General features: G+C 39.7%; 1 protein-coding gene across 5 annotated transcripts in view; it reads right to left on the bottom strand.

The window, feature by feature from the left end:
* sh3kbp1 (SH3-domain kinase binding protein 1) overlaps positions 1–22336 on the bottom strand; it is a 61887-nt gene extending 39551 nt beyond the window's left edge. For 4 of the 5 annotated variants that reach the window (XM_034706523.1, XM_034706525.1, XM_034706524.1 and 1 more), the window contains exons 1-4: positions 22099–22336; positions 21447–21591; positions 11889–12004; positions 2303–2460 (exon numbers count right to left, since the gene is read on the bottom strand). In XM_034706523.1, coding sequence (XP_034562414.1) covers positions 2303–2460; positions 11889–11892 — 162 coding nt within the window. In that variant the 5' untranslated portion in view covers positions 11893–12004; positions 21447–21591; positions 22099–22336. The remainder of the gene's footprint in view (positions 1–2302; positions 2461–11888; positions 12005–21446; positions 21592–22098) is intronic. The other variant, XM_034706527.1, reaches the window with a different exon arrangement.
* Positions 22337–22724: the final 388 nt, after the last annotated feature.

Below are 22724 nucleotides of genomic sequence, written 5' to 3'. Positions count from 1 at the left end.
CTGACAACAATAAGGTCAGTTTGGTCTGAGTTAAGCCAAAAATAAGAAATGAATGCGATAACATTGTTTCATAATGCAATAATGTGATAATACTCAAGAGTGCTATGAGCTCAAGCAGTTCCTATAGCCCCTTTCATATTCTGTAGGGATGAGTCATGATTCTCAAGTATTTCAATAGTCATCAATTTATAAAAAATCCCAGAGTTCACCACACTGTTGTCTCTTCAAAATACGTCTCCCCAAGCAGCAACCTCGAGCTGTGAGAATTGAAGGCAATGCAGAAGTGATAAACACCACAGTTCTTGGGCACTGGTGGCCTAACGGTCTTAGCGCCCCACATACAGAGGCTACAGTCCTCATCGCAGAGGTCGCTGGTTTGATTCACCCACCGCGACCATTTGCTGCAATGTCTTCCCCACTCTCTACTCCCCAAATTTCCTGGCAAAAATGGCAAAAACGACCAAAAATATAACTTGACAAAAAGGATTAATGCAGTTCTTCCAGTGTCCACTTGAGGCTGGCTCAAGAAGCACCGGAAACCACATACCATATCCAAAAAAAGCCGATCTTTACAGCAGAAATAAACATGTTTACAGCCTTGTTCAAAAAACGAGTGTAGTCTGGATAGCTCATTACTCGATCGGCACACACTGTACAGGGGGTGAATGTTTTTTCTAAAGCGGCAATTTCAAAGATATTGAGATTATGAGTCTTCCAATTAGAGGCACAGGTGACTTGATTGACAGGCGGGAACACTGTAGCTGTTGGCTCTGAGGCTCAAAGCCGCCTCTTTACGTCACAATCGCACTACAGCAGCAATATGGCTGCCGCCGCCAACTGGCCTCAAAACAGCGCTTCAGAAACAGATAGGTGTCGTCATGGGTACTTCTTTTATACAGTCTATGATGGGTACACAATGCACAGGGGGTACATTTTTTCACTACGCAACAGTTTGGGAGACATTAAGATTACGAGTTTTCCATTACGAGAGGCACAGCTGACTTCATTGACAGGCGGGAACACTGTAGCTGTTGGCGAGGAGGCTCAAAGCCCGCCTCTTTACCTCACACTAGCTTGACAGAAGTTAGGTTGAGTTCAGCATTTCCAATATGGCTGCCGCCGACGATATGCTTCAAAGCAGCTCTTCAGAAACAGATGGGTGACGTCACGGATACTACGTCCATTATTTATACAGTCTATAGTTGTCCCACCGCCCCATGAGTGTTGTGCTGTGAGATTCAGAAATAGAGAACATTCTAGAGACTGAGTATGGTTGTAAAATGTAAAACCAACGCCTTAGACTTCTGTGAATGGCCCATTCCCATCCTTGAATGAGATCATGCTCAAACCAAACATCCCCGGCCTCCCCACTACACTCCATGTTTGGCAATCGGCTTGCTTCTGTCTCAGTGGCCAAAATGATGCTCGGCAAAGTCACAACTGTTTGCTGTCCCCAGCCCACAATGGTGCAACAAGATCCAAAATTGACATCAGACCAGCTCAAGCCCAACACGGCTTCCAGTCACAGAAGGACGACTCATCTGTTCAGTTCCTCTTTGTCCAATTAAAACAATGGCAACAAAACTGACTCCCTTCCCCCATCGTTCAAGTTAGTGCAATGAAATCTAAAATGTTTGTATGAAATGTATGAAAATTGGTAGGCATATGTAACATATCAACACCAAGAAAGAAGTCTATCATTGTTATGATGCAAACCAAACAGGAAGTCAGTTAATTATTGCATATTTTTGGCAAATTTCAAGGCCCCACTTTAAACAGACGTCTCCTAAAGTTCTTGACTTAGGCACACCCCAATGTGCACACATATGCTTTCCAAGTGTCTTTATCTTACTAAATTAATGAAAAACAAACAAACAAATGAAGATATAACATAAATAACAACGTCCCGAGCTGTTCTTAACTGCAGACCCAGTCCGGGGGAGGTTTGTCTCACAGCCTTTAAGCTAACCAAATGTTACCCTACATCTAAAAGGACCACAAATGCAACATTAATGTGACTTCTTCACCTAGATAAATCTCAATCCTCTGCTTATTTTCACCTTGAACCTTCATAAATCTTTTCAAAAAGATATAGAAGTCTCACCCAGGAATGATGTGTGTTTCCGTTTACAAAAATAGCAACAGAAAACACCCTAAGCAAACCAACACTGCAGTGACACACTCTAATCTGCATGTTTGCTCCGCTGCTATTTATGGCGGGCCTCTTGTGGTTTTTATGAAGCGAGAAGACACCGAGACTGAGAGGAGAGCAAGAGAAAATGAGCCGATCATTATTACTCACTCTGACAAAGTTATCGGGGAACAACCCCCTGCGTCCGCCCAGCTCGCCCTCCCACCATCCTCCATCGTCCCGCCGTATGTTCACGATGATGTCGCCCACCGTCAGGCTCAACTCATCGTCCTGCTGAGCCTCATAGTCGAACTCCACCACGGCCTCCACTGGGAGAGGAGAGAAGGGAAGACAGAGCATGTGTTAAGAATAAAAGGTCACAGTCTGCAGAGGTGTTCCAGGCGCTGGTTTCAGTTTATAGGTTTGGGCAGGTTTAACTTATGGACTCAAACAAGAAGTGAAAGGGGAACATATGAAGAGATAAACATACACAACACTCAAGCAAGTTCCTTATCAGTGCACATTTAAAGGTAATCAATCTGGCTCTTAAAAGCTACAGATAGAAAGTCAGAATTGAAACGGTAAATTTAGCATAATGTGCGTTTAATCAATACAATAAAATACTCATACATGTAAATACCCTTCTGCTAATTTGAGTTTTCACTTTCAGACAGGAAGCCTGTTTTCACTCACTGATTGATAAGACCTTTAAAGTTTTCTAGAAAACAAGTTAAAGATATATTTGCAGTCAGTGTTGTTGTTTTCCACAATGCGGCTCATGTGTCCTTGAGATCTGACCGATGTAACGATGCATTTCCGTCTTCACAACATGAGACTTCCTCCTGAGATGAATGATACCAGAAGTGTTGAAGCAAGGGCTGCAAAACTTCTGTTAACATCCAAGTGACAACAGCCTCGAGCTGAAGTAAGACAAAGCAGTTGATGAAACATGTGACGAGGTCAGACTTCTTTTTGTTTCTCATTTCCCAGCAGTGGGAAACAAAGGTTTCTTATGTTGATGTCCAGAATCAACCGGACTGGTGTCCACAGATGTATAAATAAATGGATAATACCTCTAGTGTCCGGAATAAGGAAGTGAGTTTCTTTATAGATGAATAGAACCTCATAGAAACTACCTTTCACCATGGGGGGGGGGGGGGGGGGGAGCTACTACTACTATGAATCTGTATTTCATATGAATAACAATATTTTAGCAGCATAAAAGCAACCAATCGGGCGTGGATTTAGCCTAATGGTTCAGTCGCGCACCTTTTTAGTGGGCAGCCCGGGTTCAAATCTGGCCACCCGCCCTTTTCCTCGTCATTCCCCCACTCTCTCTCCTAGTTGCCCGCTCTATCTACTGTCCTATCTTCTCTAATAAAGGTGTAAAAGCAGGCGGCAACCACTGTTCTTAAAATATGAAGCCAATGTGTAGGTGCTAAAACCTGCAGTTCATCGAGCGTCCACTTGAGGCTAGCTGCAGAAACACCGGATACCCCCACTTGGTATTTTTGAAGATATTAAACGTACAAGTTTTGCCCAAATAAGGACATGGCTGACTTGATTGACAGGCCAGCATCCTGTAGCTGTTAGCAAAAAGGCTAAAGCCCCGCCTCTTTACCTCACACTAGCTCGACGAAGTTAGGTTGTGTTCAGCATTTCCAATATGGCACCCACTGACCATTGGCTTCAAAACAGCCATTCAGAAACAGATGGGTGACGTCACGGATGATACGTCCATTTTTTATACAGTCGATGGTAAAAGCCCCAAAAATATATAACTTTAAAAAAAAGAATCACTCAATCATCAGTTAACATTTTTTTTCCCGTTAGCTAAGCTAGCCCATTGTTGTACAGTCCCTTTGACTGTCTGTGGACCGAAATAGTACAGTTGGGAGGAGTTTTTCTCGTACATCAGGTATCACAGAGATTACCACAGGAATAAATGGACTTCCAGTAGACTCACCTCCATATACTTGGATAAGTAGAAACAAGACATAAACCTTAACCAAGCAGCTGCTTAACCCCAAATCATATAAATAATGGACGTAGTATCTGTGACGTCACCCATCTGTTCCTGAGCGCTGTTTTGAAGCCAATCGATGGCGGCAGCCATATTGGAAATGCGGAACTCAACCAGGCATAGTGTGACGTAAAGAGGCGGGGTTTGAGCCTCCTAGCCAACAGCTATGTGTTTCGTCCAGGAGTCAAGTCAGTCATGTCCTTATTTGGGCAAAAACTTGTAAACTTAATATCTTCTGAACCGTCGCGTGAGAAAAATATTCAGCCCCCGTACAGTGTGTGTCGATAGAGAGATTAGCTTTGTAGAGCCAAGCTGTTTTTTGAACCAGGCTGTAAACATGTTTATCAGTGCTGCAAAGATCGTCTTTTTTGAATTGGTGTGTATGTGGTTTCCTGTGTTTCTGCAGCCAGCCTCAAGCAGATTCTCGATGAACTGCAGTTTATAACACTTCCGCATGGGCTTCATATTTTGAGACCCGAGGTTGCCATTTGGTTTTGACCCTGATTTCAAACATGCTGTTTTGTTTTTTTTTGCCTTAACCATACCAAACTTTCAAGCTAGGATACAACTGATTTAGAATTAATTTACATCCCGACAGCAATCAATTCATCCAATGATTTGTCAACAAAAGGACACAAAGAAGAAGAAAGTGATGAACATTTTGACAAAAGTGTGTTATTGACTATCTGTAGCCGATGCTGCTGATGTGTTAATTGAAAATTGTATACAGAAATAAGGGTCATCAAGGTAAGAATCACATTGAAAAGTGTTTTGGGATATTTTGGTTTGAATTAAAAAATGACTCTCTGTCCTGTGGCAATGCAGGGAATGCAACATTTAGAACCACAACATGTAAACAGAAGCAACCCTGAGATTTGGTAAAATGTATGAAAACCAAAAAAAAAAAATCAGTAAAAGGAAAAGTCTCATAAAAGGCAGTTTCCAGCAAAGCCTTGATGTAAACAGCAGCAAGAAAATGTGCACACAAACAACCCACCCTCTCTCCTGCTTCCTTCAGGATCACACATGCATTCTCACAAACACCCCGTGACTGCCTGTGCAGCTGATAATAGGGGTAAAAATGTACTGAATGTGTATACAGGGTCGCTTTCCCAACCTTAAACCTTTGCGCACACACACACACACACACACACACACACACACACACACACACACACACACACACACACACACACACACACACACACACACACACACACACACACACACACACACACACACACACACACACACACACAAACTGTATATACTGACCACGGAAGCCTGATCCTAGTCTGAACTGCGTTGGCTGCTAAATGAGGGGGTGGAGAGTGGGAGTTATTGGGCTTTCTATGACTCATACGCCTTGGCTCCCTCCCCAAAAAGACCTCCCCCTCATTCATATATAGTGTAACACATGTTTCAACACATTAAATGCAGCAACAAGCAAAAACCCCAAATGCTGATACACTAGCCAAAATCAACTGCATGTATTGGGAAAGCAGCTGTGTAAAAGTGGAAGGTCAGGGCGTCTCTGAGAGTTTACATCACAGGGGAAGAAGGAGGAGGAGGATTTCCACAATGCATCAGTACAAAGCAGACAAAGCAGATGAATGTAGTCCAAGTTGGCCTGCTGCTCAGATGGAGAGGATATGATTCTGGCTCGAGATAACTAGAGAGATTACCCGCAGATGAGACAGCGACGTGGCACAAATACTATCTCCTTTTCCTTTTTTTGTGCTGCTCTCAGTTTGTGTAGTTCATGGGGAAGCTGCAGGCGCCACTAGAGTGGAAGTGGAAGGTTTTTAAATAAGGGGAAGTATATGCAGTGAATTAATAGCTTCAAGCATTTGCTGTGCAGACTACCATCATTACAGTTCACATGAGTGAGTGGCAGATCGGGGAGGTACACTGCAGTCCTCCCACCACCCACGTCAGTCAACAAATACACACACATACTGCTGAGGAAGATGACAGCTTGTGACTCTGAACAGGACATCGTGGGGCGCAAAGAAGAGTGCAAGTTTAAAGTGACAGAAAGTTAAATCCAAATGTGCTGCAGTCTTGAAAGAGCAGAAACTTAGATGTGCAACAGGTTTGGCTACGGTTTCACAAAGCCACGTTATAGCTACATGATGTTGAACAGTGCATGGTGGTAATGCAACAAAGCCACAAGGCAGAAGTTTAACGCTCTGCAAAGAAATACATCATGCACAGAAATATCAAGCCAGTAAAGATGCACGAGTTAACCTTTAAGGAAATTATATTTTTATTCTATGTTTTCTTATTTTCAGCAAATCCTGCAAAAAGGATCAAAATCTACAACAAACTGACCCTTTAACAACTGCAATCTGTATCCGTCATCTCCATTCTTGTCCAAAAACACATCAATGAGAGTCTACTGCTGCTCTAAATACTCTATCAGGCAGTTATTTTATGACACTATGGGCTACTGTAGCTATATGTTTCACTGACAATAGTTAGAATATACCTCAAGAGTGTTTCCCGTGAGAAAGAACTCAGATCAAGCTCTGTATGTTATTTACCAAGCACCAAATGCAAGCAGCTAGCAAATATTTAGTAGCTAAATAGCCAGCTAGCTCTTAAAAGGTTAATTGAGAGTAAGAAAGGATAATAACTGGTCTTAAATTCATCAGGAATGCACTAACAATGTTCCATAAAAAAAGCTTATGTTGTAGGCTACAGTTTAAGTATGAGCAACTTACCGCTAGCATGCTGGCAAGCTGTGCGGTGCTAGCTAGTGCATACTTGCTTAATAATTTAAATAAGGTTGGTTTAAAAAAGTTGAAAGTAACTCTTCATTTTTTACTTTAAGAAACGTAATTTTTTTACACATTGTGAACTATAATTATGATATTAATGGTGCCACACATTGGGCAAAGGGACTGCGGATGAAAATTAGCCTTTTGGCAAATTGGGGTACTTTTACATTTGTCTGTAGGTTGATTAAAGCTAGGGTTGGTAGTCACGGAAAACTAGCATTAATTTGAATGTAGCATTTCCTCAGGACTCCGTCTAACCCCTCCTCTCCTTGAAGCTCCTCCAAAATGACGCCCCCGCTCACATGCACGAGCGCAGCTGATAGGCGACCATGTTATGGTGACTGATTCAAAACCGGTCCTCAGCGCATCGTTTGTGTTTTGCACTACGTCAACTCATGTCTCACTCAGCGGTAAGAAAACACCAAAACATTATCATAGTGAAAGTTAAAAACACAAACATGAAATGTGCGCTTTGCAGGAGGCGGGCAGAACGGCAGGACGGGATTTGATTGGTTTCATAATTTGGCTCCTGGTGGCAGGGATTGGTTGGTGTTTGCCCAGGTTTACTCCGGCTGTAGGTAGCAGCTTTTTTTTCACTCTTTCTTTAAGAACAGATTATGTATTGATTGCCATCGGGACATAAAGATCATTTTAACCAGTATAACAAAAAGTTTATCTAAATCTGACTACCAACCCCAGCTTTAATGTTCACTGTCCCTTTGATATAAACAAAAACAAATAACCTTATGCACATAACACAGACTATATCAACATTTGTTCACAAGCTTATTTTCTACCTTTGCATCTTCTAGCCTTATAGCTAGCTAACTTACGATAGGTAAATGTGCTTTAAACTAATCCAGCTGGCCATATTCTTGTAACTAAGGTATGGCTGATTAGTATATGAGCAACATTTAGCGTTGTTTTTGGCCTAGTTACTTAAATATTCAGAAAGCTATGCTAGGTAACTAGGCCTATCATAGCTAGCTAGCTAGCTATAGTTAGCTGAATAAATAAATAACTAGGCCACGAACGACAATAAATAGTACTCCTAAACTAATCAGCCTACCTTAGTTAGAATAATATGGCCAGCTAGATTAGTTTTGAACATAATTATGTGTATTTAAATGAATATATTATGATAAATAGTCTGCATTTACATCTAATGTGAAGGAACACAAAACGTAACCAAACTTCGTAAAACAGCTACAATAATTAGTAAACAGAAATTTAATTAATATGCAACTATTTCACAATTGTTGCAGCATGTTTGTATCACATGTTGGTCATGACACTTTTTTACCTTTTGGAAGATTGATTATTCACCATTTTATGTTTCTAAGAGACTACCATTAGATTATTTGTGAAAATAATCTACAAGTTAACCAATTAAGAAATAGTTGCTGGGTTACAGTGTCGTGAAGACTAAAAATGACAGTCCCAAGGCCTTGAGAAGGAAAGAGACTGAATATTTAAAAGCCTGCAGACAAAACAAAACTCCCACACAAATGGTCAAAACACACACACACACACACACACACAAACACACGTACGCGTGACCGAGCGTCCTCTATGAACAGCTGCAGTTGGTTTAGATAAGAGGAAACTTAACATACAGACACACTGAACTTCGCAGTGCCGAGCTGAACCTGTGTTTAGTTGTGGTTGTGTCTCTGGCTGCGGCTGATGATGTCAAGAACAGCTGCAGGTTTCTGTCTGTAAAACATTCAGGGCTGGACTGCAGCCCAATGGAAGTCAAAGCCACCCACTCCAACTGTGGATCAGATCACAGACTTCAGCACATTCTCCCACATTAAAGGACAATTCCAACTATTCTCTGCTCATTATCCTGTCACATTCTTTGAAGTTGTTGGATGATTTACTACTCTCCCTTTGCTTGCTGTTTGTCCATTTTTTTTTTTATTCCCTGTAATTCAATTACAGAGAGTGCACATCCCTTCAATAAGACCTTTATATATTTACCTCTGGATTGTAACTGTGTGGGGGGAACACTAATGATGACAGCACAGCAGAGGAAAGAAATAGATCGAAAGTTTTCAGTTCCTGTTGCGAAGAGTCTAAAATCTCCACTGACCTTATTGTAATCCTTTCTATGTGTACTCATAATAATAGAGAAAATAGAAACCTTTGGCATTCACCTCCCTCCCATCTTAGTGCAAAAAGGGAAGTTTTTCACATCAGTTCAGAGGGAGTGAAGGTCACAGTTTCAGATAACAAAGCGGACACATTTTTCTCCTTGAAAACTGCAGCAACTGCAGGAAGAGATCCTCTATAAAAGTGATGTTTGGTCTTCATTTTGTAAGTGATCCATTCGCCAAATCAGAGAAATAACCAAATATATAAATAAGCCAAGGAGTGCAAGATTTATAATCCTGCATTTTGACATAAAATCCCCTCAGGTGTTCCGCTCGGTATTGTGAAGGAATGTTATGATACTTAAGGACATATATATATAATATATATGTTTGAGCCCTCCAAGGGACAATAGAACAATATTAGTGTTAACTACAAACTCTGAGTTTCACTTAAATTGATTTCAGTTGCATCCTCCCTGTCTAATACAACAAATTCAATGAAGACAATTCTGTCTTGTATTTAAAATGTCTTAATTCATCTAAATGATCTCATTGTGCAATTTATAAGGGAAAAGACTCATCCAAAAAAATAGTAACCGCTCTGTTTTTGATCGATGTAGTGTTCTTTTTTTAGATGTGTTAATCAAATTATATTTTTTGGGTTTTAAGTAGTAATTAAATTGTGTTGTACTTAGACGGTCATATCCACAAGTGTTTCTTATATTCTCTATCAGATGAGTAAGTAGTCTTAAAAACCTTAGACTGAATAAAACAGATATAGTCTTTGAGACTTCACTCATTGGTCTCTGATGAGTTGTTACGAAGCCCAACAATGGCAGTCGTCATATTGGAAATGGGGACTCCAACTGACTTTCCATATTTCAAATCAATCAATCTGTCTTTTTAGAGCGCCAAATCACAACAAATGTTATCTCCCTTAAGACGCTTTTACAAACAGAGCAGGTCTAGGGCGTAAGAAAGGATAAGATCCAGTCTGATCTCATCTTAATCCACCGTGAGCATTGCACCTTGCAGTATTTAGCTAGTTACAGCGGCAAGGAAAAACTTCCTTTTAACAGGCAGAAACCTCGAGCAGAACCAGACTCATGTTAGACACACATCTGCCTCGACCAAGAGGGGATGGAAAGGGGGATAGAGGCGAACAAGAGAGAGAAGGATAAGTGATTTCAATGAATTTAGACAAGCCAAAGAGGTGAATTTGAAGAGAGTCTTACCTACACTACCTGTCAGTCAAACCAGCCATGCTCCTAAATGTGCCTAGTTTTGCTTAGCCTTCATATGATCAAGAATAAAGAAACTAGCTATAAGAAAAATAATGTTTTTGACTGCAATCAGGTGAATTTCTGCTTTCAAATTGTTTAATATCAGTCCAATGGGGTTTCCTTGGACTTTGGAGTTAGCTTCTAGTGGACACTCAAGGAACTGTATTTCTTTGCACTTCTCATTGGATTCATTTTTCATCACAGGATGTTGCCGCTTTGGAAAAAAAGACAAGAAACATCAATATAACACAGTCCACATAATGCATCTTCAATTACGGTCTCTGTTAAGAAAATATAATTGCCTCTTAGTACTGCAATGCCATCAAAATACCAAAGGGCTTCCATTGACACCGCCACAACCATTACCGCTGCCATCCTGTGCACTCTGTCACCTTTAAGTTAACACATTTATAAAAATTAATGCACCCTGTAATTGCAACTAATGGAGATATTTAAGTCTTTTACTGCACATGGTGTGTTTAAAAGCTCCTGTGATTTCCATTTCAGTTTATGTTGCAATGTAGTGGTGCATATTCATCCAATTTAGTGATTCATTAAACTACCGCAGCACATAAACACAGAGAGTCTGGGGATTTGGGGACTCATGATGTTCTCTGATGGTGGGTAAATTGCCTGATTTTCCTCATTGGTAATCCAGCCTTGACGGTAAGTGTGAGTGTATCCCTTGAGGACAGCTGTGCATTGTTTGTTTACATGCAGCAGAGGCAGATGTCCAGGAGAAAGTATGCACCAACTGGGACAGAAAATAGGTATTTTGGGAAAGGGCTGCAACTCATTACTGGTTTGCATTGTAAGACATTTACTGTATAAATCAGGCATTCATTAAGCTACTTTAGTGTCCTTTGCAAAGGAATGCCTCCACAGATAAAAAGGACGCGTGACAAGAAAAAGGAAGTATCACCTCTTGCCCTAAATGTCACCAGTGAGTCAATCATCTAATTTTGCCCACACTTAATTGATTGATTACTCGTGCAACCAAATCTGCAAGCAATTAAATCCCATGCAATGTGTGCAACAGCGCAGTGCTGTGGGAAACGAGGGAGGCGATGGGAGGAGGAGGAATGTCATGAGAGTCGGGCCCTGTTTCATCCACAGAGAGAGACGGGAAGCTGGAGAGAGTCAAGCACAGTGCAACACAATGGGCAGAAAAAAAGACAGAGTGAATGTAAACGTGTCAACATCTGCAACCCATCAATGTGACCCGCAGCTTTTCCTCAAATCGCACCCGCACGGCCGCGCTTGCTTGCACACCCTCCCACACATTCACACGCGCGGCTCTCTAATCTTCCACAAAACGGCAAAGCCTGTGCGGTCACTTCTTACAAACAGCTCGGTTATGTCTGAAGAGAAGAGGAGACGTCAGGGGAGGTGAGGGTAGAGAGAAGAGAAGAGAGGGGGAGGAATGAAAGAGAGAGGGAGAGAGAGAGAGAGGTTGAACCCAACGCGCATCTGGAGCGGGCGTTTATTCCTGCTCATCCAGATGCGCAGGACGCTGGAGGCTATTTTTGGGCATTCTTCAAACCAGAAGCGAAAAAAAGCGTCACATCTCACCCATTTATGTCTCTTAGTGCTCCTGCAGGCTCGTTGGTTGACGGGGAAGGTGGTTGTTCCAGGTATAGAAGGGGGTCTGAACCTCCTGCTAGAGCTACAGATCCGCTACAGCCGCGCTGAAACGGGAGGAGCGTCAGATGAAACCATATTCCTTCCTCTTTTTTCTCTCTAGCTCTCTCTCTCTCTCTCTCTCTCTCTCCGGTGACACGACAGAGGAGGCAGAGCGAGTATAGCCTACCCAGAAAACGGAAAAGCGCTGATGAACAAATCTCTCTCTCCCTCGCTCTCTCTCTTGTGCTGCCTTCGCGTGCACCTCGTAAATTCTTGCCCCACCAATCTGCATGTTCATCAGAGGCAATAAGAGGATACATGTCACACAAATTGTTGCACCCAAAACAGATGGTCGCACTGCTACATAGGGGTGGGCCAGCAAATTGGATTACTCAGGGTGACTGCTTTATTTCTATGAAAACTTAGTTTTACACAACATGTGAGCTACTTAGAGGAAGATTTTTTTGAAGTGGATTTGAACTATTGTATTCAATTTTCAAAAATGTGCTTTTAAAGCTGGGGTTGGTAGTCAGATTTGGATACACTTTTTGTTATACTGGTTAAAATGATCTTTATAGCCTTTAAATAGCAGAAAACTGATGCACCTACAATCGGTGCTTGGATCAGAAATATGGCACAATGTATGTCAATGGAGAGAACAACATATACCTTGAAGAACAAATTAACAGTTTATGAGGGAATCTGGAAACCATTTAATGATTATATTAAGAGTTGAGATATAGGAGGGCTTTTGCAGGCTGAAAACCAAGACTGAGATACTTATATGGACTTGTGGTAGATCCCAGAAAAAAAGACGAAGACACTGAGAACCGGTGTTACTTACATTTTTGTGTATGTGGATGTATTTTTTACTTTATTCAAGGTACCTTTAAATGTAATAGAGATTCTGCCTTGTGTGTTTAACAGACTTTGAGAGAGAGATGAATGTGGGTGGGACTTTTGTATTGTACAAAATGTTAATGTAGTATTTATGTCTGTGTAATGCACATTGTACATGGAAAAGTCAATAAAGATATTGTTTTTTAAAAAAAAGAAAGACCTTTATGTCCCAATGGCAATCCATACATAATGTGTTCTTAAGAAAGAGCGAAAAAAAAAGCCACTATCTACAGTTGGAGTAAACCTGGGAAAACATAAACCAATCCCTGCCATCAGGAGCCAAAATATGAAACCAATCAATAGACGGAGTCCTGAGGAAATGCTACATTCAAATTCATGCTAGTTTTCCGTGACTACCAACTCCATCTTTAAGCTCCTGCAAAGAGTTTTAACTGATTATGAAACAGCATGCAATTATGTATCACACTAGTGTTTTAGCGGCATTGTATATCCGTTGTTTGCAGCACTTCCGGGATCCCTGCTCATCGGCCGTGTATTGCATCTCCTCCGACATGTCCTCTCTATTTTTCCCGGTTAAAGCTAAGGATGGTAGTCACGGAAAACTAGCGTGAATTTGAATGTAGCATTTCCTCACCATTGGGACATAAATATCATTTTCACCAGTATAACAAAAAGTGTATCTAAATCTGACTACCAACCCCAGCTTTAACACTGCTGTATGATAAACAGTGTCATGTCTTAACAGCCCGTGATGTGCAGATGCAGAATGAACTTTGTGACACTGGCTTGCTCGTATCGTAATATGTTTAATTACAACAAACAGCATCAGTAACAAGCATCGCGACTGCTTGGAGGACGACCGGGACAGATGAAGTCGCCTCATCCTTTGTCTCCAAAGTCCATCTTATAAAAGGGTGTAGGTGTCGTCACAACACACACACACACGTAAATGGACATCTCAATATCAGTACAACAATGTTATTTTGGACTCCAACTCTGAAGACCTTAAATTGACAACAGTCAAGTGACCATTGGTCAAAGATACCAACTGTCACAGTCAATCACATTTATGGCGAGATGCTCTTTTCTTAGAAATTCCTGAAGCCTCCTGGAGCCATTCTACAGATTCATGAAACCTCCTGAAGTTAATTTAAACAACACAGACTAACAACATACTTAATCTTATGTGGTTAAATATCAGATACTTCAACAGCAACATGTATCAGCTGTGAATTTACGTAATAAGCTCAGAATCTCTGTGAAAAAGTAAACAGAAAAAGTAGCTGGGCTAGAAACAGGCATCTGGACTATGAGAGAGACCACACTGACACATCAATACGCACAAGTATGTAGTGCCCACATCTGCTTTGACCACTGCAGTGTATGGTCGATGCAGAAGTATCAACCAGGCTTAAAGGTCTGCTTCAACCACACCTCTGTGCCTCTTGATAAATTGACCGAAAGTTGGGTTGAGCCAACATTTCCAATATGGCGACCACCATCGGTGGGCTTTAAACTCTGCTTCAGAAACCAGGATGATTCAATGATAGGACGTCCATGTTTTATACAGTCTATGTTCTCAACTAACCTACATTTCACAGCTTTTGCAGAACCACAATCCAGCAAAAAAAAAGTCAGGTCAAAATAAGCAGTAAACTCTCTTTTTAAAGCTGCTGTGAGGAACTTTTGTTTTGTATTGGTTCTGGCACCCCCTTGTGGACCAAGTGATACCTCTGATCTCTTGCACTAAACATGCAAAAGAAGTGTTTTCAACAAAAACCTCATCCTGTTCTCTTTAAATAGTCAACTTTATCAGGCAATTTGATTCTTTTCCATGAAAACAGTCGAATAAAGGCTGTTTCTGAAGCGAGATATCCATCATCTGGTCTGACACCTACCCCCTCAGGAAGGTTTCAGGCATTAAAAATGACAACAGAGAAGGTGTCAGTGTTGTCACTGATGGTCTTGTTTGCTATTTAAGGTCATAAAGAGGCATCACTATCATTTTCAGTCTGTTTCTCAGCCAGTTCAAAACTCCTCACAGGGCCTTTAACTTCTACGACATGTTGCATTTAGAAAGTCAATATTCCCTGCTGCCTTTGAAGGTAGCATTTGTAAGCTCAAAGCCAAGCACCTGTGTAACCCAAATCTCGCAGTAACTAAGCCAAATGTTTACCCCACTTATTTGCACTGCTCATGTGGTGACTAACATTTTAATGAGCATGATTAATACCCTTATCTATTTTTATGGTCGTCATTAAAAGGCAGTGTTATTAACATTAAATATAGATGCACACTTCTGTACATACACACACACACACAGACACACACAAACCTCACTAAGCCCTGCAGTGTTGTTGTTCCCTCTGGATCAAACTCCATGCAGGGGGAGAATGTGCTGGCAGCAGCAGAAAGAGGACGATGAAATGATGCAGCGGTGGCACACAGAGAGAAAGAGATGAGGAATTTAGATTCCTTTTTTCCCATCAGCTGCCACTCGGGGAGAGTACAGTGACATAATAAGCTGCTGAGAAGACAATAGAGATGATCTGATATGATAAACTACAGCACAGTAAAGGAATGACATTCATATGACCGGAGATAGTCAGTCAGTTTTTTTTGTCAATTCATCTCAGGTATCTCTGACGCAAGAGAGATGAAACTTGTGAGACCTTGACTTGAATGTGTAAATGATTTCGTGGACAGAACTGCAAGCTGTGTAGCATCTGAATGTTTCACAGTGATGTTGAAAAGTTTCAGTACTATAATAACTCTGCTGTGAGTGTAGAAGTATCTTCTGTATCTAATCCAACAGTACAACTACCTGTGAATACACATTCTGAATACATCTGAGCGCCTTTTGTTTTCACGTCTCCTCTGTTGTTGTCGTGTTTTTTGCCCTCAAATGACACCGGCACACCTGACAAGTTTAATCCAACGGTCTACCACTTTGCTTATTTGACAGAGGTTGCTAACCCAAAATACTTGAGTGGTATTGATGTTCATGAAAAAAACATCAGGAAAAGCAGTTCTCTCTTACAGACTGATGTCCAGATTAAACATTAATCTTCTAAGCTAAATTCTTAAAGGACTCAAAAAGAAGATGTCTGTACAAAGTCACAATTTATGAGGCTCTTTCATATTTTAAAAACAAATAATGAACTAAAATGTTGGATGTCAATGTTAAACACGGGCAAAGTTTCAAATTGTTAGGGAAAAGGTGCATTGGTGTAATCCCAGGATGAGACTCCAGACTGCTCTGAACAGTTTGGTTTGAAAGGCATACAAGAGCATCCTCACTGTCCATTTTTAAAACTCATCTTAAAACCCATTATTATTCCTTGGCTTTCAACCCTGCATGAGACTCTACCCCTGTTCCAGTGTTTTATGGTTTGTTTTTATTTATTGTTTTATTGTTTTTATTGTTTTATTATCCTGTGTTTTAATTGTTTTTATGCCTGCGTTGTTTGTCTATTTATGTACAGCACTCTGTTCCGGCTGTGGTCGTTTTAAAGTGCTTTATAAATAAAGTTGAGTTGAGTTGAGTTCAACAAGATCAACACAAGACTGGCTCACATCATGTGGCGAATCTCCTTAAAAGATCAACTTTATTGTATGGCAACAACAAAGGAGGCTTCCTGAATGCTGAGTGGGTCTTTAAAGAGACAGTTGTTGAAATTAAACATTTCAGACAGAGGCTTGAAACATGAGGTGTTTCAAAGACACCAATCTGAGATGAGTAAAGAACTTTTTAAGGTGTAAATCATGTGAAGCTACAAATCTATCAGAGGGACAAAATCAGGGCTGAACATGAGTATAATACCCCTTATTTAATAGAAGTGCCGGCGCCAAAACGCAAGTGCCAATAAAAGTATTTTTGATCATTTGATAGTGTGCATTGTGTTTTTTCATCTCATTTTCATACTTATTCCTCTTCTATCCACCTGTCCAATGAAATAGACACTTTCTACACATTAAAGTACCATCAAGAGAAAATGTACTTCATTTAAATGCAAAGAAAGCTACCAGCCTGTTGAAACATCCCAAAAAGTTGATGTTCAATCATAGTGAAAGAGGGTACAATGCTCATTCTCAGGCTTTCTATCGTCCCACTGTAGCTTTATATGATTTGCAACTCAAAAAACTCTTCACTCATCTCAGATTGGTGTCTTTGAAACCCCTCATTTCAGCCTCTGTCTGAAACACTTAAATTCAGCTACTGTTTCTTTAAGACCCCCCATCAATAATCCAGAACCCAGCACTCTGAGAGCCTCCTCCCCTGTTGCCATGCTACAAAGTTCTCATCATGAGTTTCTCTATTTAAAATGAAAAATTATGAAATATTAAATACTTTGGAAACAATGCCAAATAGGGCAGGAAATACATTTGCATAGATTTGGAGTAATTTCGAGGAAGTTGTCAAAACATCAGTCATGGGCGGACGGTTGCACCACATGATATTTTGACACTTTAAATAACAGAAAAATTACAAATAACTACTGGCTTTTGAAAAGGTAAGGTGAGTACAAGTAGGGTCGAGTTAATACATATATATGGTATATTTTTATGCATTTAAACCTCATGTTATTGACCCAGGAACTGAAAACAAGAGTGACAGGGGTATGAAACATGAGAGTAAACTCTACAAAGTTAGTTTGGCTTGGTATAAAAGCTCTCAACTCTACTTTTAAGAACAAAAATAAGTTCTGCACATGACCATCCCCACTGTGTTAATAAAAATATATATATATTAGAAAGTGATGAGCCTCAGAGGATCACTGGTACTAAAAACAGCCTGTCATTGTTTTGCAGCATATCGTTCCTCGTCTTATAGTTTGATGAATATGCATCTAAAAGCACAATAGGTCACTCACTACACTTTGGCGGTTTACCACTACAGTCTTCTTTGACCAGCTTCTACTGTGAGCTAATCTTAACATTTGGTTGTTACATCTGGCTTGCTGAAGTTATGCTAAAGTATTATTATCGTAACCATCTTGCGACCACATTTCTCATATGAAGCGAGCGATTCTTTGAATTGTGTCTCTCCAAAAAAGACTTTGTTTAAAGTCATCTCTTTGATGCCCAGTTCAGTGTAAGTAGAAACAGATGAGAGACAATCCTGTCACCAAACACTACCAGTCACAAGTTTGGACACACCTTCTCATTCAATGGTTTTCATTTATTTTAATTATTTTCAACATTGTAGTTTAATACTGAAGACATCAAAACTATGAAATAATCTGGTTTTGCCATAATCTGGATTACAAAAGTAGTCAAATAGGGAATATGTAAATTGGATACTGTGCAATGATGTGTGTGTTTCTGTGTTTTTATTCATTAGCTATATTTGTGTACTGTTTTTAAGATTTGTATTCTTTTACTACTGATCTTTTTATGCATCTTTTGCACTGATAAGTGAGCTGCATTTCAATTTAGTTGTACAATGTATAATAATAATAAATATATAAAGTCTGTTCTATTCAGTAAGCAGCAATGATACATTATTAGAGGAATAGTCCAAAGGGTTAAAAGCTGTACAGTACCAGTCAAAAGTTTGGACACACCTTCTAATTCAATGTTTTTTATTTATCTTAATTATTTTCAACATTGTAGATTAATACTGAAGACGTCAAAACTATGAAATGATCTGGTTTTACCATAATCTGGATTACAACAGTAGTCAAATTGGGCTATCAATTGTGTACTAACCCTACCACTGAACAACACAACTGATGGTCTCAAACACATTAAGAAGGCAAGTCATTCTACAAATGAACTCTTGCCAAGGCTCATGTTAATTAGAAACCATTCCAGGAGACCACTTCATGAAGCAGACTGAGAGAATACCAAGAGTGTGCAAAGCTGTCATGAATGAAAAAGGGGGCTACTTTACAAAATCTAAAATATAAAACATTCTGGTTTGTTTAACACTTTTTTGTTAATTAAATAATTCCATATATGTTCTTTTATAGTTTTGATGTCTTCAGTATTAATCTACCGTGTTTCAAATAACTAAAATAAATACAAACCCTTAAAATACCCTCAATAAAACACCTAATGATGCCAAATCACACATGGATGCCATCTTTGCTGCTGTATGAGCATCTCGCCTTAAGAGACACAAATTGTTTCCTCATCCAGATATGGAGGTTTACTCCCTCCAGAGATGAGGGATAATTTTAACACAAAGCACTTAGGTGACACCATCTGGGACAGTGTTGCTATTACATGATGTGCTGAGCTCCAATTAAAATGTGCCACCTCCAGAGCATGAGGGGATTCACAACCACACACTCAGTAAGATGTCTCACAAGCTCAGAGACACTGTTTCTAACACCTCAAGCCTTCCTTTTCACACACTTTTAGTTTGATGGCATGCAAGGCTGCATTGGAGAAACTTCAGGGGAGGGGAACCTGATGCAATTTCACATTGTGAGTCACAATTTTAAAGACTTTTAAAACACAACATACAATGCACTTTGATATGTTTTCCAAATTATTAAATGCTGATGGAAAAGCATTTTAACATGAAATATAACATTACATACACATTTTCAATTACTGGCAGTATAAAACTACAAGTTTTTGCTTGACTGGGACGCTGGAGCTACAGAAAATATATATACTCATCATACAAATGATTGGAGGTGGAGGGTTCATTAATTAAATGGCGTTTTTGTTTTTAAAGGGTAATAAATTCAGTCCTCTCAAGACTTGTAATGACTTGCAGTAACACTCACATTGATTCAGGTGCACATAACTTACATATTTGCCTTATAGCGAGCAGAGATTAGAGCCCTGAAACACACCCTGCTGATCCTTGATGCACACAAATAGCACATGTTTGCAGCAACGATTCAATCATTGTTCTTTTTATACACTAAATCTTACAATGAAAGGATTAAACACAATACAAATCTGGGTATGAAGAGATTTAGGACCTTTAAGTCTCATCCTCAGTACATTCTTATCTTCTTATCTGTATAACTTCCATACATTCTCTTTCTTACAGTCACTAACTTACATTTACAGTATGAACCCACATTCCCCACATGTAAGAGTTTGCTCTGCAACAGTTTGCAGCAACAGATGACTTGCAAGAAACCATCTGTGATGCCACTGTACAACGAGATTGTGTTACTGTAAATCTCTTCCCCCGCACGATGTGGTTACACCTGTGTCAGTGCCAGTCTGAGGGTTTTTTTGTCTCTTTCACTGTCACTTTTTTTATAGTAGAATATATTGAAACACGTCCCACTTTACTGTGCATGACTTCAGGTGTTGCTTGATGTCAGAAACGAATGGACTTCAGTTAGAATATTTAAAATAAAGTGAGACATATTGTTAAGGATAGAGGTGACAGGGCGCATGGGCACCAAAGTAATCTGCACCCAGTGTATGTTTTATTTGTGATTTCATTTTGGCAATGATTAGAAGGTGTTAAAATAGAAAGCTTGAAAGTCAAAGAGACAGTATGGGGTTGGATTTGAGCATTTAGCTACCAATTTAAAAAAACTGCCAATTTGGTCACCATTGACTGAATAGAAAATGTGCATGTAGTCTATTGGTCTGAAAATCAAAGCACATATAGACGTGGAATAAACCCACTTTTTGTCTAATGGCCAGCAGGGGGCGACTGCACTGTTTGCCTAAGTCCTTCAATAATGTAGTAAAAGCCTTACCTTAGTAAACATTTTCCTGATAAGTTTATTGTCTTTCATATCCTCTTTAATACTGTATAATAGCCATCTGTTGTTAACTATGGCCCCATATACACTTCCAGTCAAAAGTTTGGACACACCTTCTCATTCTAGGGTTTGTATTTATTTTAATTATCTAAAACACTGTAGATTAATACTGAAGACATCAAAACTATGAAAGAACATATATGGAATTATTTAATTCACAAAAAGTGTTAAACAAAGCAGAATATGTTCTATATTTTAGATTCTGTAAAGTAGCCCCCTTTTTCCTTCATGACAGCTTTGCACACTCTTGGTATTCTCTCAGTCTGCTTCATGAAGTGGTCTCTTGGAATGGTTTCTAATTAACATGAGCCTTGTCAAGAGCTCATTTGTAGAATGACTTGCCTTCTTAATGTGTTTGAGACCATCAGTTGTGTTGTTCAGAGGTAGGGTTTGTACACAATGGATAGCCCTATTTGACTACTGTTGTAATCCAGATTATGGCAAAACCAGATTATTTCATAGTTTTGATGTCTTCAGTATTAATCTACAATGTGGAAAATAATTAAAATAAATAAAAACCATTGAATGAGAAGGTGTCCAAACTTTTGGTCCCTAACAGGCCAATTCAGAAACAGACATTAGAAACTTAAAGCCAAAATACCACAATCTTATTTTATAGTTATAAAAACACCATTTTGGATTGGATTTTGCCTTGAAATTAACACAGGCTGATAAACTTACATTTAAGTTGATTGTAGTCACAAATGTGTCTTAATTTAATATTAGGATAAATTAAAAGAAGTGATTATTAATTGACTTCTGTCAGCAGGGCTCAATCCTGGCTGCACAGCTTGTGAAACGTGTATGCTTCTTCAGTCTGCAACCCACTCTGTGTTAGCAATGTGACAGGTACAGTAAGCCAAACAGGATTAAACACAATTCAAAGTCATCTTACCTGACAGAACCAGGGAGGTCAGCTCAAAGTGACTGTTGCCTCCAACTCCACCCACTGAGTGAGTTGCACTTCTGAGCTTCTTAGTAGATCAGGAGAGAAGTTTCCCATGCCCAACATGTACCCAGGTAATGGGTTTATTTTCATCCTTGAGGGTGTAAATAAATGTGAATGAATTACAGTCACAAAGTCAGTCACAAACAAATTTTGGTCAAATGAAATGACAGTTCTTTAACTTTTAAAATCACGTAGTCTTGTTTTTTCACCCATGTATAATTCCCTGGTCATATTTAATCCCTTGTTCAGCCTGTTCAGAGTCAGTAGAGCATGCCCTGCAAAGAAATGACTCTAACTTGCACTAATAGAATACTCTTGAGACACCAGTAAGTCTCTTTAATTTCATTATTTAAGACAAGTAGCTCAAAGGCACTCCAGATATGCATGTTTGTCTTTCCCAAAAACAAGGATTACACATTTAATTCAAGAAAGTAGGCATACTAAGATACTCCTACATTAAAAAAAGGATAGCCTATGTTTAAACCTATGCCTAAGGAGACACCTGACAAACTGTTGAGGAACTTTTGCAGGTCAAACATGTGTTATTTTGTTTATACTGTTTTCCTGCAATGCATGCAATGAAAGTATTTATTCTTACCTGTGTGCTGAGATACCCTGACATGGAAAGAGGAGTAAGTGTTACAGATAACTGGAGCTGTTAGATGAGGCTACACTACCTTACTATGGGACACAGCTATTCACACCAAAACCTGGTTTTGAAACTCTGGTGGTGATATGTAGAATAAAACACTGTACTTGAACTGCCAGATTGAATGCTTTTGTCAGGTTTTGCAGTACAAGGATCCAAATACAGACAAAGAGCAGAGCTCTCAGAACACTCTGGCAAAGACTGGTTGTGGAGCTGCCGCCAGGGTAAATATACTGCAGGAGCTTGATTAGTTGATGGATCTCAGGTGTGCAGGTTGACTGGAAGTAGGAGTGTAATGGAGGCCACGCCCTGACAGATACACACAGAACAGGGTGAACACAACAAAACATGCTAGGGTGGAAAAACAACTGAAACACAAGGAACGAGGAAGGAGCCATGACAGCTTCTTGTTCCTTGTGCTGAAAATTAATATTAGGCACACAGATTGAGGATTTAGCTGAAACCTGCACAAACAAACCATCAACAGAATAAGCCTGCTTTCAGACTCCAATCAATCCATTTGTAAAGCGCTTTTCATACAATGATATTGTAACACAAAGTGCTGTACATAAAGA

Source organism: Notolabrus celidotus, chromosome 17 (genome assembly GCF_009762535.1).
Source record: "Notolabrus celidotus isolate fNotCel1 chromosome 17, fNotCel1.pri, whole genome shotgun sequence".
NCBI classification, from domain to species: domain Eukaryota; kingdom Metazoa; phylum Chordata; class Actinopteri; order Labriformes; family Labridae; genus Notolabrus; species Notolabrus celidotus.
This window is presented reverse-complemented; position numbering and strand designations above follow the sequence as displayed.